This window comes from Spea bombifrons, chromosome 6 (genome assembly GCF_027358695.1).
Source record: "Spea bombifrons isolate aSpeBom1 chromosome 6, aSpeBom1.2.pri, whole genome shotgun sequence".
In the NCBI taxonomy this organism is placed as follows: Eukaryota; Metazoa; Chordata; class Amphibia; order Anura; family Pelobatidae; genus Spea; species Spea bombifrons.
This window is the reverse complement of record NC_071092.1, coordinates 7,631,697-7,645,969: the sequence shown is the minus strand read 5'-3', so window position 1 is coordinate 7,645,969 and position 14,273 is coordinate 7,631,697. Positions and strand designations below refer to the sequence as shown.

Sequence of the window (14,273 nt, the reverse complement as noted above, 5' to 3'; positions counted from 1 at the left end):
ATGCTGCAAAGTTAGAATTCTGTCAAAAAGAGACATGTTAATAGTTAAGTTTTATCATTTAAGAAAACGTAGCGATTGAAGAGAAGGAAGCTCTAAATGTAATGAGTATTTGGGGTGACCCCCCCTTTGCCAGCATCGGTTCTTCTAGGCTCACTCGCAGTTTTTAAGGGACTCGGCAGGTCGGTCCAAACATCTTAGAGAACCCACCGCAGGTCTTCTGTGGATTTATTCCGCCTCCGGGACGCCCGACAGACTCGTATAGGTGCGATGGTATACTGAGGGCTTATATATACTGGAATCCCCTACCACCTAGGGGTATTATACCGTGTACACACCTAGGGGTATTATACCGTGTACACACCTAGGGGTATTATACCGTGTACACAACTATGGGTAATATAATGTACACACCTAGAGGTATTATACCGTGTACACACCTAGGGGTATTATACTGTGTACACACCTAGGGGTATTATACCGTGTACACACCTAGGGGTATTATAATGTACACACCTAGAGGTATTATACCATGTACACACCTATGGGTAATATAATGTACACACCTAGAGGTTTTATACTGTGTACACACCTAGGGGTATTATACCGTGTACACACCTAGGGGTATTATACTGTGTACACACCTAGGGGTATTATACCGTGTACACACCTAGAGGTTTTATACTGTGTACACACCTAGGGGTATTATACTGTGTACACACCTAGGGGTATTATACCGTGTACACACCTAGGGGTATTATATTGGGCACACACCGAGGGGTATTACAATGTACACACTTAGGGGTATTATATTGTGTAAACACCTAGGGGTAATACACCCCCCAGTGGCAGCATGTTGTGTACACACCTAGGGGTATTATACCGTGTACACACCTGGGGGTATTATAATGTACACACCTAGAGGTTTTATATACCGTGTACACCTAGGGGTATTGTTATACCGTGTACACCCCCAGGGGCGACATGTTATGTTGTGCCTACTCCCCAGTGGCATATAAACCTCTGTACACAGCCCGTGTTACTTTGTTGCCCCTGCCCACGTGTCAGTGCCGCGGGAGGGGTCTGTTTCCTGCCGCCTCCCCGGCTCCTCCTCTCGGTATGTGGGTGCCGGCAGGGCCGGGGGTTGGAGCCCCAGTTCCCCCGGGGCCCCCTCTGTTCCGCAAAAACTCGGCTTTTCAACCTGCATGTAACACGGAGTGAGGACACCCCACAGAGCTGCACACGCGTGGGGTGAGTCGATGGGTGGGGAGACACGAGTGGGGCGGGGCAGCAGTGCCAGCTCACACAGCCTGGGTAGTAGCCACTCGGCCTCTCTTATAATGAGGTTATGGAGTGCCACTCAGCCACTCGAGTTCGTGGGGGGCCATCTTTAGCTCTGCTCTGTCCTCGAAGCGCTGTGTGACCCCATTCAGTGACTGTGGACTATGACTCCCACAATGCTCGGCCATATCCACAGTGGAGCCTCTGAACTAATGTTACATCTGTTTGCAAGCAGGAGTCCTGGGATTAAAGCAGATTGCAGGCCCGTGGGGTTTTCTGTAACAATATCAGATATTAGGGCAAAACATAGATATGTATTTAAATGAGTGGAATCAGCAGCACAAGCAGGACCAGGTTTAACCCCACGGCATAGGATTATACCTCCCAAGTATCTCGGTTAAGGAGGTACAGTCCCTGCCGGAGTCCTTCTGTTCCTGTTAAGTCTGTTGGGTTCTGTAGGCGTAACGTAACAATAACATGAATGTAAACGAGAGTGCGTTTGTTTATCGATGAAAAGACGTAAATATAAAACATTATTCCTTACTTTATTATATATTTAGTCCCATAACATTTCTCAGTAACGTCAGACTTCTAGTGTCCCCTTCTTCGTAATTCACATGGTGGGGTATGATGTCATCACAGTGATCTACAGCCCAAATAATGTGTGTATACAAAGAATATGTGCTCATAAACCATGTTGTGTAAATAAACTGCACTTCTAAATGCCGCGGTTAAGTAAATAGCTGTCTATAGTTCTCAAAGTTAAGTCTCTTTCGGAGGTATGGGTAATTGAGTAGAGAGGGTGGTACATAAGTGGAACCGCCGCCCAGCAGCGGTGCTAGACTCTAATACAATGTGGGGAATTTAAACATGCATGGGATAGGCGTACGGCTCCTGAATGTAAGACGAGACCAACGACTGATTAATATCTGCCGTCAAGTTCTATGCTTCTATGATTACGTTTAGATAAGTGTACTTGCAGGTGATGACATCATTATCAAAGTGAAATCAGATATAACGGTGTCATCAGCAGACATTCACGCACATAAACCGGCCTGTCTTTTATTCCAATGAGAAGCGCTTCCTGGTTAGTAAATGAGCAGCCCCCAACCGATTAGATTCCGCTGACAGCGGGACAGGGGCAGCGTTAGGATAAAAACAGGTGTGTGGGTATTTTTACCCCCGTGACATCACTTCATCTCCCCCTCTGCCTCGTGGAACGGGACACCAAAATCTCCAGCGGATTAGCGGATGTAGCAGAACAGTCCGCCGGGTGATAATGTTACCAGACGGCACCTTGGATGACATGCTGCGGGTCAGTCTGGCACCCACCGCCCAGCAACATGTAGAATCCGTACCCTCCTTTCAAAAAAAATCAACCTTTTTATTCTTTAATATCCTTATTTCCTATCCCATGCGTGTTTAAATTCCCACAGCATATCAATGTCTGCCACCTTTACTGGGAGGCTGTTCCACCTATCCACTACCCTCTTAGTAAAGTAAAACCTCCTTACATCACACCTCAGCCTCTGACCCTCTGGTTTTAGATTCTGACCTCTTGTTCTAACAAGCTGCCGGTCTCTGTATGTTTGTATACAGTTATTATTGGTGAAGATAAAGGGGTTTGGAGTATTCCACGTTTTTTTTTATCTGTTTTTTTTATAGGTTTTAGAACATCGCTTTTAAAATCGCTACTATGTAAATACCATTATCTCTGCAGGCTGACGAGGCCCTGGGCACACGCCGGTCAAAATGAAGGGAGAGGAGACCCGACAGAGAAAAAAAGAGGGTCGTGCCAGGAACGAGGAGCGTCCCAAACAGAGGGCAAAGAACAGGAGCAAACACAATGAGAGCCGAGCGGCTGCCCGGGAGGTGGTGGAAGAAGAGGTGCCGCTTATTCCGGTGAAGCGCCCTCCCGAGAAGAAGACGCACATGCCGAAGCCCGGGGACGAGTCTGCCGTCTCTATCGCTCTACAGGTCCTCTTTCCATACCTGCTAGCGGGACTGGGCATGGTCTTTGCTGGTATGGTCCTGGATGTGGTGCAGGTAAGACAGATTACAGAGGGATCTAGGCAGGGTTTCAAATAAGGATCCAGTATTTGTGAAACGCATTCTGTTAAGCCCGCTGCGCTGGATTTAACACCGCTGTAACAAAACAAGACTAGAAACACCATCCCTGATGCTATTGGATTCCTTAATCAGCTGCTGGATTCATTCTTTACTCCTGTGAAATTGTCTCATTCGTCATTTTTATGAGGACTGATGGTTGTAGCCATAGAAACCAAAACAATTTATTCTCCATTATTTTTAATGTGATTAACCCTTCAGAGGGAAGAATAAAATGACAGATCTGCTAAGATTGGAGATCACAATTCATGTTTTGTATAAGTGGAACTGCACCTTTAATTCATAACGTAAGGACTAAGACACCTTTCATTCATGCCCCTTTTCTATTGTTGGAAGTCAGTAAGGAAGAAGACCTGTAAGTGATATCTGTATTCTATGACCCCAACATATCAGGGGATCTCCCCAGCTTCCCGGGTGAGAGAGAGACAGTGCCTGAAAATTGGGACTATCTCCCAAAAATCAGGACTGTTGGGATTTATGCTGTCCATTAACATAGAGCATGGGGGTCTTGGCCACCCAGGAGGATGATTCAGTTGGATTTGCTGCTTTTGTGGAATGCAGCCAGTGTGTGATTTGTATTCCCCCCCCCCCCGCCGCACCTTGGGCACTTTGGGCATTTGCCGGTTATAGGCACACGTCACAGCCGGTCAGGGGGTGGGAGGAAAGCCGTATTATGGGATAATATGAATACTGTATTTGAATACTGTGGTATAGAAAGTTATCAATAGTTTGTATACCATAATGATTAATGGCTATTTATACAAATCACTTTTAGGGCAAACATTGGAAATCCTGCTGTTGCAAAAAAAAAAAAAAAATGTTGAAAATGTCACTGCGCCCTCAGCAAGGAGATAAGGACGTTTATAATAATGTGGCCTCGGGCCAGCGGCTTGGCAGCTCAGTGACAGAACAGAACATGTTGGACTGTCTGTGTATATATATATATATATATCTTATACAGAACTCGCACCCCCCGTAGCCCGTTGTTGGGTGTTCAGTGGGTTTGTATGGATTAGTACAGGTATTCACTAATGTTGCCTGTTTAATGAGGGACCTCAACGAAACAAACAGAAATAAAGCAGAGAGCGCTTATTTATTTATTTTTCTCTCAATCACATTCTCTCAGTCCTTTTCACAGGCTGTCACATTCTCTCACACTCTCTTAATGTCTCCCTACCTTCTCGACAACCACTTCTGTGTCTCCTTTTGCGCAGCTCCGCTTTTTGTCTTGCTTCTTCTTCTGTCTTTTTTCTTGGTCTGCTTTGCTCTGTTAACCATGGCTCCTGGAGCGCTTCTGCACCAGGGCGGAGCCTCGGCGCACACCGCAGGGACAACTTACCCTGATTGGAGGGCAAGGTGAGAGTCTGTTTCTGTGAGGCGCACTGTGGCTCCGCCTTTTCTTGGCAAAAAAGAGCTGTAGAAAGACTTCTCCATTTTCCAGAATTATTACAGCTCCTCTAGGCGATCTCATTTTAAAGAAGGAGAAATGTTAGGGCAAGAGGTCATAATCTAAAACTAGAAGAGAAGGACAGAGGCTTGGATGTCATGTAAGAAAACTTGACGTTACTGAAAGGGTGGTAGATAAGTGGAGCAGCCCCTCAGCAGACGTAGAGGCAAATTCAAACATGTATGGGATGGGCATATGGCTGCTGAATCCAAGACAAGACCAACGACTGATTAAGGTCTTTTGTACCTGAGACATTTCCCCCATAGAACTGGATAGTTTCATGTGGCCTAAAAAATGGAGTATTTTATGTAAATAAACGGAAGATGTTAATTTTCTGCAGCTCTCTAATCAGCTTCGCATATCAAATCACATATATTATAATCATAAGTCTAAAGTTTTCTTGTGTTTCCACGTCAGTTAATCATTTGCTGGGTTTATAAGCTCGTTTCACCATATATTAAATAAGAAGCCATAAAGACTGCTTGTAAAAACATAGGGTGTGGAGTGATGCCGTTCAGTCAAGGTGCTGTCTCGAAGTCAAGGGCATTATGGGCATTTCAAATGGACGCTTTTATTCCCTTTATACGTTAGAAGCCTCGACATTTCTAATATCCCTCCAGCCTGCAGAGTTTTTCTTTGTGAAAAGCATAGCCCCCTTTATCTAATGTCTCGGTTCAGCTTAGTCTATCAGTTCTAGTTTTGCCAGACCCTTTAAATGTATGGACTGTAAAAAGCGATGCATAACTTGTTGCCACGAAATAAATAAAATAGATTAATATTACATTTTCGGCCTGATGGGCCATTGGGGGCTTTATCACAATATCATTGCATTGTTCCAGATGAGTGTCTGCAGGGCGCAATACTGAACCCTGCCACTAGGGGAGAAAGTCTGGGACGCCATGAATGGTCTTTCTCAATGATTGTGCGGGCACATACGGTGTTTCATATATATATATATACACGCTGGACCTTATGGTGGCTACTGCGGGTGGAAAAATGAGTGACAGTTCCAAATGAAACACCCAGGGCCAGAACAACAAAGAAAAAAAATGTCCCTAGCACTTTAAGGCCAGCGGCCGTGATGTAAGTGAGTGCAGCCACTGGCTGGATATGCGTGGCCACATGCTATGCTGTAAAACTCACTGTGGCCGCACACGATATCTGCCGTGTCAACAATAACATATTTAATACAAAAAATTATAAACGCTAGAAAAATTTTAACTATTTTACAGAACCGCTTCAATAAAAACGTATGATGAGACCTCCTCTATAAAATCACACGGCACTTCTGTGTTTGCAGACCTCGCATAGCTGTGACCTCAAGGAAGATTGACGGTACTAAAACTCTTATCTTAGCACTTGTACCCTAGTTGAAAATTCAGGCGATGACAGCTGATAAGAGGCCGCGTCAGCTAATTGGTCGGAGAGCGGAGGAGAGACACGGCCCGGGACAATTCTCATATCACCTCCGGACATTCTTCTCTGCAGAGGCCGTTCGTGGGGAGCAGAGCGGCTTTCTGCCTGCTAATTTCTTTGTATCTCGAGGAAAAGACGTAGCTGACGTCGAACTGATCTGGTGATAGGTGTGAAGCCAGTTAGTGGATGACGAAGGAGTAGAGACCTTCTCCTTTTTGTATATATTTTATCTGCTTTAACCATACGGTTAGGTTCTTCCTAGAAAAGAGAATATCTTTTTTTGAGTATTGTACCCTGAGGACCTCGGGGCAGGATCTGGTATTACTTGTTTCTGTAAATTGCTTTGTGAAGGCAACATTTTAGAGTTTCCAGTTTTGCAGTCTCTCTCGTTTTTAAATTTCTTTTTTTAAGAGACTTCTCTCAAAGAACCCGCATTTTATTTTTTATATTCATAATATTGAGGAGTTTTGCCAAGCTTTGACTATGAGAATCGGACAGAGCGAGAGTTAAGAAGCTAGTCACGCTGGCTGTCAAAGCTGTGTGTCTTGGACGTTGCCACCAACTTGTTACCCAATGGTTATGGGTTAAGAAGAAAACATGGTGGTTACTCAATTGGAACTGGAGCTGTGCTTCCATGGAAAGAAACTAAGAGGCTTCAAATGTACGTTGACCAAGTCACCCAATGGCTTTCTTCCGGAGACCTACTTTTCCATCGCTGCTCAGGTCCTTGTACCGTACCTGTTGGCGGGGTTAGGCATGGTGGCAGCTGGCCTGATGATGGACATCTTTCAAGTATGTGCAGTAGAATAAGCTAATTACCGATGTAGCTTTCTAAATTTCTAAGGCAACTAAATAGTAAATTCTTATAATTTTTAGAATAATTTACAATAATCTGATGAATTTCCCATGCTTATAGTTCAGTTTATTTTTTGTTGCGTTGGTAAAATACATTGGTTGTTTTTCTGAGCATTAGTGAGATTTTTCGAGATAATGGGATAGGACCACCTCTTGAGACATCGCATCCATCAAGCTGTGCTTTGAATCATATATTCAGCGGATTCGTGTAGATAAGTCATTGAAGCTTAATTCAGTAAACACATCCCCGATAAATAATGGGTCATTGTGATGACCGCTTGGTTCTCGGTATTTTAAAGCCTCCACCAATGACCCTTAGACAGAATGTCCTTAGACCAGGGCTTGGAAAAGCAGAAGAGCTAAGAAGATCTGGTTTGCATTTAATGTAAAGTCTCTGCTCTCCTTTCTGTTTGGCTCATAAATCCTGCTCAAATGTATCGACCCGGCATCAGATTTTATTTCATTGTCTATGTTTCTAGAAAAAAAGAAACAGAAAAAGTATACTTAAAAAGTGTAAAAAAAAAACCCAAAACCCCCCTCAAAATATAGGATTTTAATTAACCGCTTCATTACAAGAGACCTGATTTTATATATATATATATATATATATATATATATATATATATATAATGGTCCTGTACTTTTTACTGTGAAGAGGTTAATATAATGATTGATGCGTATTTATACTCTGGCGTTGCTTATATAATCACTAAATTATGTACTTCTTCTATTTTAAGTGAAAATGATGGAGTTTATTGTTGCCTACAAAGCCGGTTTATCGACTCATTATCTCCAAGTGTGCGTTGAAGCGTAGGTCATGGGAAACTTTATGTGAGGTCATTAACAGAAGGAGTAGTCCTGCTGCATTCTAGTTATATTCCACGGGTCGCTGGGGAACCTATACGTAACGCTGCAATGGAAGTGATGTTCAATGTATAGATTGTATCTGTTCAAAGATACACAATGTCTTCCTTATTGTTATTTAGCTTACTCAGCTGTAATACACCATATTGACTGTAAATACACGGGTCTGATAAAATGAAAGATTCAGAGGAGAAAATTTATTAGCTTTTTTAGCTGTTTTTAGAATGTTAATACAAAGTTTCTACCAGAAACTCATAATCCCAAATTCGCTAAATCCAAAATTTAGCATTAGAAAATTATTTTGTGTCAAGCATGTTGGTGTTGAGAATGAACGTAAGCGTTCTCAAATTACCCGTCAGCCCATGGCTTTGGTGAGGTGGGAACTTAATATTTTCATTGAATAAACACCATAGTCAGTGACAACTTTACAATAAAACAAATCAAACTTTAAAATAAAACATCAGTAATGGAATTTGGGGCCACCTTCCACCAACACCGATGGCAAATGTTAAAGGGACACTCAAGCCATCAGATGCGGTTAATACTCATGATAGCTGAGCATCGCCTTTAAAACAACTTTTCTGCATGCAGATCCATTGTGGGATCCATCAGGGTCCTCCCTATGCCTTTGCATTATCTCCCCAATCTCCGCTCCTCAGCCTGAGTAGTGGTGAGTACGTTGCTCTTGCGCACCGGTGAGCAGGAGGTGCGTTTGGCCCAGAGCAGAAACAGCTCCCATTGACTTTAAGAAGGACAAAGTTCCTACCAGTGACCGGCTGATAATGAAGGACCTGAAACCTTCTTTAATATACATTCATCATTGTCGGGGCTGCTTGGGACGTTGGAGTGTCTCTACGATGTATGTCAGAGTTACCACCATCTACCCTTCCATTGCCTTTCCATTCTTCCTTCTGTAACTCGTACACGCTGTCTGCCATACTTTATAATTCCGCAACGGCAAACAGGAATTAGTAGTAGAACGATAATGAAAGTAGTAGAACAATCATTTAAATGATCTGCCCTTGTCTTTCAGCACTGGGATGTCTTCAAGACGATCACGGAGATCTTCATCCTCGTCCCAGCTTTGGTGGGTCTTAAGGGTAATTTGGAAATGACCCTGGCATCTCGACTCTCCACCGCTGTAAGTTTCATAAGGAACAAGGAAATACGTCGTCTTGGTGTCTTTAATGGAATAGTTAATTCTCAAGTCGATTGCTGCCAAGTTTCCCTGAAATGTGTCCTTCAGACTGTCGGTATACTCTGGAACTCCGAGATACCATCATGAGACGTAATGGAATTCATTGTAATGAAGAAAGGACCTCTTGAAAGGTCTTAAAATCTCACACAATTCTACATCTTGTTCTCAGGTTATGAATCTATGCTTGTGCTGACCCCTTGAAATGACCCCCTTTGCAAAATATAAAGTAAAACACACTGATTTGATTTATGTTTCCAGGCAAACACAGGTCAGATGGATAACCCTAAGGAGAGGTGGAAGATGGCCGTCAGTAACCTCGCCTTAATCCAGGTCAGTCACGCCGAAGGGCCGCAAGAAAACCAGTCCGTCCAGTAACAAAAACGGACCGTTTTACTAAAATGAATAATCGCAGCTGGTGCTGCGGTTATTTCTCAATTGGCATGGAGAATCTTTTTTTAAACACTGATAAATCATAGGGTTAAATATCCCAGCATGGAAGAGCGGATACTCAACCCGGCTTTCTTGCAGGTCCAGGCCACGGTGGTGGGTCTCCTGGCGGCCGTCGCCGCTGTCGTTTTGGGGGCTTTGTCTAAAGGATACGTGGAGTTGGATAAAGCGGCTGTTCTGTGCGCCAGCAGCGTCACTACGGCATTCATTGCGGCTCTGTCCTTGGGTACGGTTCTCGACCGCGTTATTCACCAGGTTCTCATCTGGATCAGAAACGATATTTTATTAAGCTGGTGCCCTTTAAACCCAGTTAGCCTGCTGATAATCGACCTGTAGTATGGTCTGATTCATTTTTGGACATTGCAACTCTTACTGATCTTAGCCTTTCACTGGCTGAGGATGATGGGAATTTTGTCTGGAAGACCCCTATTTGGCTAAGATCAGTAGTAGTTGCAATGTCCAGCGAGAAACCCCAAAAATAAATTAAACCATACTACAGGTTAATTTGGGAAAACCGTCTGTTTTAACTCATCCATACTTGATCTGTAACCCCTTTTGATATTTACCTAATATCATGAAAGTACAAAGTTAAAAAAAAAAAGGAATAATAAAAAATTTGTGAGCAAATATGATCCTTTAAGAGATTAACAATCCAGGTAAAGCAGCGTTTCCGAATGCGCTGGGTTAAGTGACCGTGTAGAACGTGAGTGTATGTGTCAGCGTGTGCCTTTATACCGTATTCCTATAAACAGTACGTTTCCATGGATATAAATCTTTGTCTCCTAGGTCTGGTGATGATTGGTGTCATCATCGCGTCCAGGAAGGTCGGGGTTAACCCTGACAACGTTGCGACCCCCATAGCGGCCAGCCTCGGAGATCTGATCACTCTCTCTCTGCTAGCAGGCATCAGCAGCACATTGTACACATATATAGGTATGTAATATAATATATATAATCTTGTAGTCTGTTGTGTATTTATGGACAAATGATGCAAACAAGTCAAAAGGTATAATAATAGTCATTAGTACGTAAAATATGCAGTTCATTGCGGTGGATCCGTAACTAAAGGCAGTTAATAAATAAATGTATAAAATGTATAAATTTCCTGAAAGATGAGACCAGTACAAGAGTTATAGAATGGAACAGACGGCCTCACGCAGGGTTGTCTATAAACATGTTTTTGATTAGATGGAAATCGGCGATAGATTCGCTTTGAAGTTACGTTATTAATGGATGTTTTTTATGGAGTTGAGTATCTTACAGAGATCACAGAAGGCTTTCCCATTCCAAGCTATAAACACAGAGGCGTCATCCATGAAGTTGACTCTTTTTTTGCCGTCTCTCGTTTCCGTAGATGTCCAGTACCTCTCCCCGTTAATCTGCGTGGTCTTTATTATCCTAATCCCGTTGTGGGTGGCGGTGGCGAAACAGAGTCCCTCCATCGCAGAAGTGCTGAAATCCGGTTGGCAGCCCGTCATCGTGGCCATGTCCATTAGCAGGTAACAGTACCACAATCTGTGTCTCCATAACTCTTATGTCGGAGGAGCTGAAAGGTCATTGCAGATATTTAGACCTTTGTCAGGTGGCAGGCAGCGTTATTTACAGCTAAGACCTCAGAAGTCTACATCTCACTGTTTCTCAAACCAACATGCAACCTTTGTTATAATTCTAGTATCGGTGGCCTAATCCTTGACAAGACAGTCACGGACCCCAAATTTGAAGGAATGGCTGTATTTACACCAGTTATTAATGGTATGTATTTCTTTTTTATATATATTTTATAGATATACAAGATCTGCCGAGCAGGAACCTTCATGCTCAAAGGGATGGGTTGAAGGAGTTCTGCAGAACTTTTCACACAGAAGTGGTCTGCGGAGCGTAGGCATGCTGGGGGGGCAACACTCATAAAATACAATGATTGTGGGATTATCATTGTAACTACAGGGCTCTAGAATATTTATCCCCCAAGAAAAAATCTTAGGACAATGCTTTCCCAGATCCATCCGATGCAACAATAGGAGATGAAAATATTTTTTGGGTCGATCCTTGCAAAGTCACGGGCTCAAAAATATTTCATCGTCTTAAATTGCTTTATCAGCAAAATCTGCCACTACAGCAGAAACCTAAAGCCTAAAGCAATGACTTTACTAAAGTGTATTTTTTTTTTGCCCCATATTGAGCCGTTTCCTATTTTTCTTATCTTTTACTTTGCCTCCACCTAGAGGTAGAAAGTAGCTCTACAGTTTTCTTGCACCCCGTGGATACGACATGCAATGGCGTGTGGGTTTGTGGTTTGGTGTAGGTTAGCCTTGTAACCGTTTACCGAGGCCGTCTGGGGTTATCGCAACCAACTTCCTAAACCCTGCGGACCAACGAAACGAGTAGATTTACCGCTTTGTTTTTTTTTCAACAGGTGTGGCTGGAAATCTGGTCGCCATTCAGGCTAGTCGGATCTCCACCTTCCTTCATTTCTGGAGCATGCCGGGGGTCTTACCGTATAAAATGAGGCAGCACTGGCCAAACCCTTGCACTACCTTTTTCTCGTCAGGTAATATACGTAGCCGTAATCAAGTCAATGCCAAAAAAACATGTATTTTGGGGACGTTACACTCCCCGTGCTTTCTTACGTTTATCCTGTAGAGTAGTGCTGGAGGAGGCCATGGTCATAATCCTACCGACGCAAACGGCAGTGTTAATTTGTGTGCATTTAGCGTGTAGTTTAGCAGACAATACCCCGTTTGTGCTCCTGCTTCCTAAAGAGCTGGAGGCATAGATCGCTTCAGAACTGGGCCAATTCCAGAACATATTGCACAGGGGTATCATGAGATCGCACGAGGCTCGCAGTGCATCCTAATGGACTGATAATATTTAACCCCCTCCATGACGCGGGAAAGGAAGATCGGAAAAGGATATATCTGCTAAGAAAACATTAACAATTAACATGGCCGTTTATTTAAGGGGAAACTTTTCGCCGTAACCCGCTTTATTTAGGCATTCTTGGTTTACAGCGAAAGACTTCATTCAGTCTGCGTGACTAAGAAGTTTCGTTGAAACTTTAATATAGAAAGGGGAACAGAAATCGTTTCAGCCGTTGAACAGACGTCACGTTGTCTGTTTCCAGTTGGACGGGAACGCGGCTCGCTCAGCATCCCCTGCGTCAAGAAATACCGGGCCTAAAGCTGTGGATTTATTAGGACTTTTTATAAAGAAATGAAACCATTGCCCACTTACACATAAAATTTGTTTTGAGAAATCCTAACCGAGTTACAAGGAATGAATTGCGAATACATTGTAACAAATGTCTCTTGAACGACGATTACTGTTGCAAGTAGATCCATGACAGAGGACTTTTTGATTTGTCGAGATCAGATCTGAGTCTCTGCGTGGAATATTCGGAGTGGCTCAGAACTCTCTCTCTCTCTCTCTCTCTCTCTCTCTCTTTCTCTAGGTGTTAACTCCAAATCCGCTCGAGTGTTGTTTCTGCTTGTCGTGCCCGGCCACCTGGTGTTCCTCTACACAATCTACTTCTTACAAGGAGGACATGCTTCCCTGACCACACTCTTTGTCACTTTCTATCTGGCTGCTGCCCTGTTGCAGGTAACAATTACTACACGGTGGAGGGTGTCTCACAACGAGGGAGTACGAGATGTTATCATTCAGAAGATGTGTTTCAGTGTAACTCTAGCAGGTCATCCTAGTGTTCTAAGCCAACCGGGTCTCTGGTCCTGTTTGTGGATACATACAAACCTGATGACCACCACTACGACAGCAGGAGCAGCCATCTATATGATAGGACAGGCCCTGAGTTCTTTATAAGAGTTATAGGCAATCACTGCCATGTCGGGAAATGTGGCCCATTTATTGTACACCACTAAGAATGTTGTTCCATATATTATCCACTGGGTTCTCGGTGCTCGGATCGTTAGACTATTGCAAATGACAGGAGCTTCTCATTACTATTACAGGTGGGCACCCTGCTGTACTTAGCGGACCTCATCGTGCGGTTTATGTGGAGGAAAGGCTTGGACCCCGATAACTTCTCCATCCCTTACCTCACCGCTCTCGGGGACCTACTGGGAACAGGCTTCCTCGCCCTGTGCTTCCGGCTGGTGTGGCTCCTCACTGGGACAGAGGACCAACTGGGAGACTGAGAAGACTTTTTGTTTTTGGTACCAAAATGACACTCGGTTGGAGGGTGGGTTTGTAGATACAACATTGCGCAATACTCAAAATATATATATATATATATATATATAAAAAAATATATACATATACACTTTTCTGACCAGCCACGGGTATCCAGACATTAATGATTTCTACAAACTGCTTATTTATAAATCATTTCAGAATTTCAGCTGGAAAAATACCGCACCGGATTTATTTATTTAAAGAAGAAAATACTTTTTTACGCGTTTATAAATCTGATGCCGCATAAAAGAAATAAAGAATTCTAAAGGTTAGGTTTCCTTCCGTTATAAAATTGCGGCTGTTCTTAACTAATAATGGGAGGTTTTCTCCGCAACTTAAATTCTGCAGAATTAGGTTTTCCAGATTTTTTTTTTTCTTCCTGTAACCCTTTCTCGGGAAACACAGCCCACCGTGAAGGAGTTAAAAGGTGTGACGGAGTCAGCGATTGCCAGC

At 43.3% G+C, this 14,273-nt stretch overlaps 1 protein-coding gene across 2 annotated transcripts; it reads left to right on the top strand.

Annotated features, from left to right (window-relative positions):
* The first annotated feature begins 1,102 nt into the window (after positions 1-1,102).
* Positions 1,103-13,874, top strand: SLC41A3 (solute carrier family 41 member 3). 2 transcript variants are annotated; one of them, XM_053469452.1, is made up of 11 exons: positions 1,103-1,248; positions 2,999-3,324; positions 9,021-9,128; positions 9,444-9,515; positions 9,714-9,858; positions 10,419-10,565; positions 10,987-11,131; positions 11,305-11,384; positions 12,046-12,180; positions 13,081-13,229; positions 13,598-13,874. In XM_053469452.1, the coding sequence occupies exons 2-11, from the start codon at positions 3,031-3,033 to the stop codon at positions 13,781-13,783; spliced, it is 1,461 nt and encodes a 486-aa protein (XP_053325427.1). In that variant the 5' UTR covers positions 1,103-1,248; positions 2,999-3,030; the 3' UTR covers positions 13,784-13,874. The 2 variants fall into 2 exon arrangements, with proteins under 2 accessions (XP_053325427.1, XP_053325428.1); XM_053469453.1 differs by lacking the exons at positions 1,103-1,248; positions 2,999-3,324 and adding an exon at positions 6,416-7,060.
* The last annotated feature ends 399 nt before the right edge of the window (positions 13,875-14,273 follow it).

Coding starts and splice junctions, on each gene's coding strand:
- SLC41A3 (XM_053469452.1), top strand. CDS start 3,031: ATGAAGGGAGAGGAGACCCGACAGAGAAAAAAAGAGGGTCGTGCCAGG. Junction 12,181..13,080: donor CACTACCTTTTTCTCGTCAG/GTAATATACGTA, acceptor CTCTTTCTCTAG/GTGTTAACTCCAAATCCGCT. Junction 13,230..13,597: donor TGGCTGCTGCCCTGTTGCAG/GTAACAATTACT, acceptor TTACTATTACAG/GTGGGCACCCTGCTGTACTT.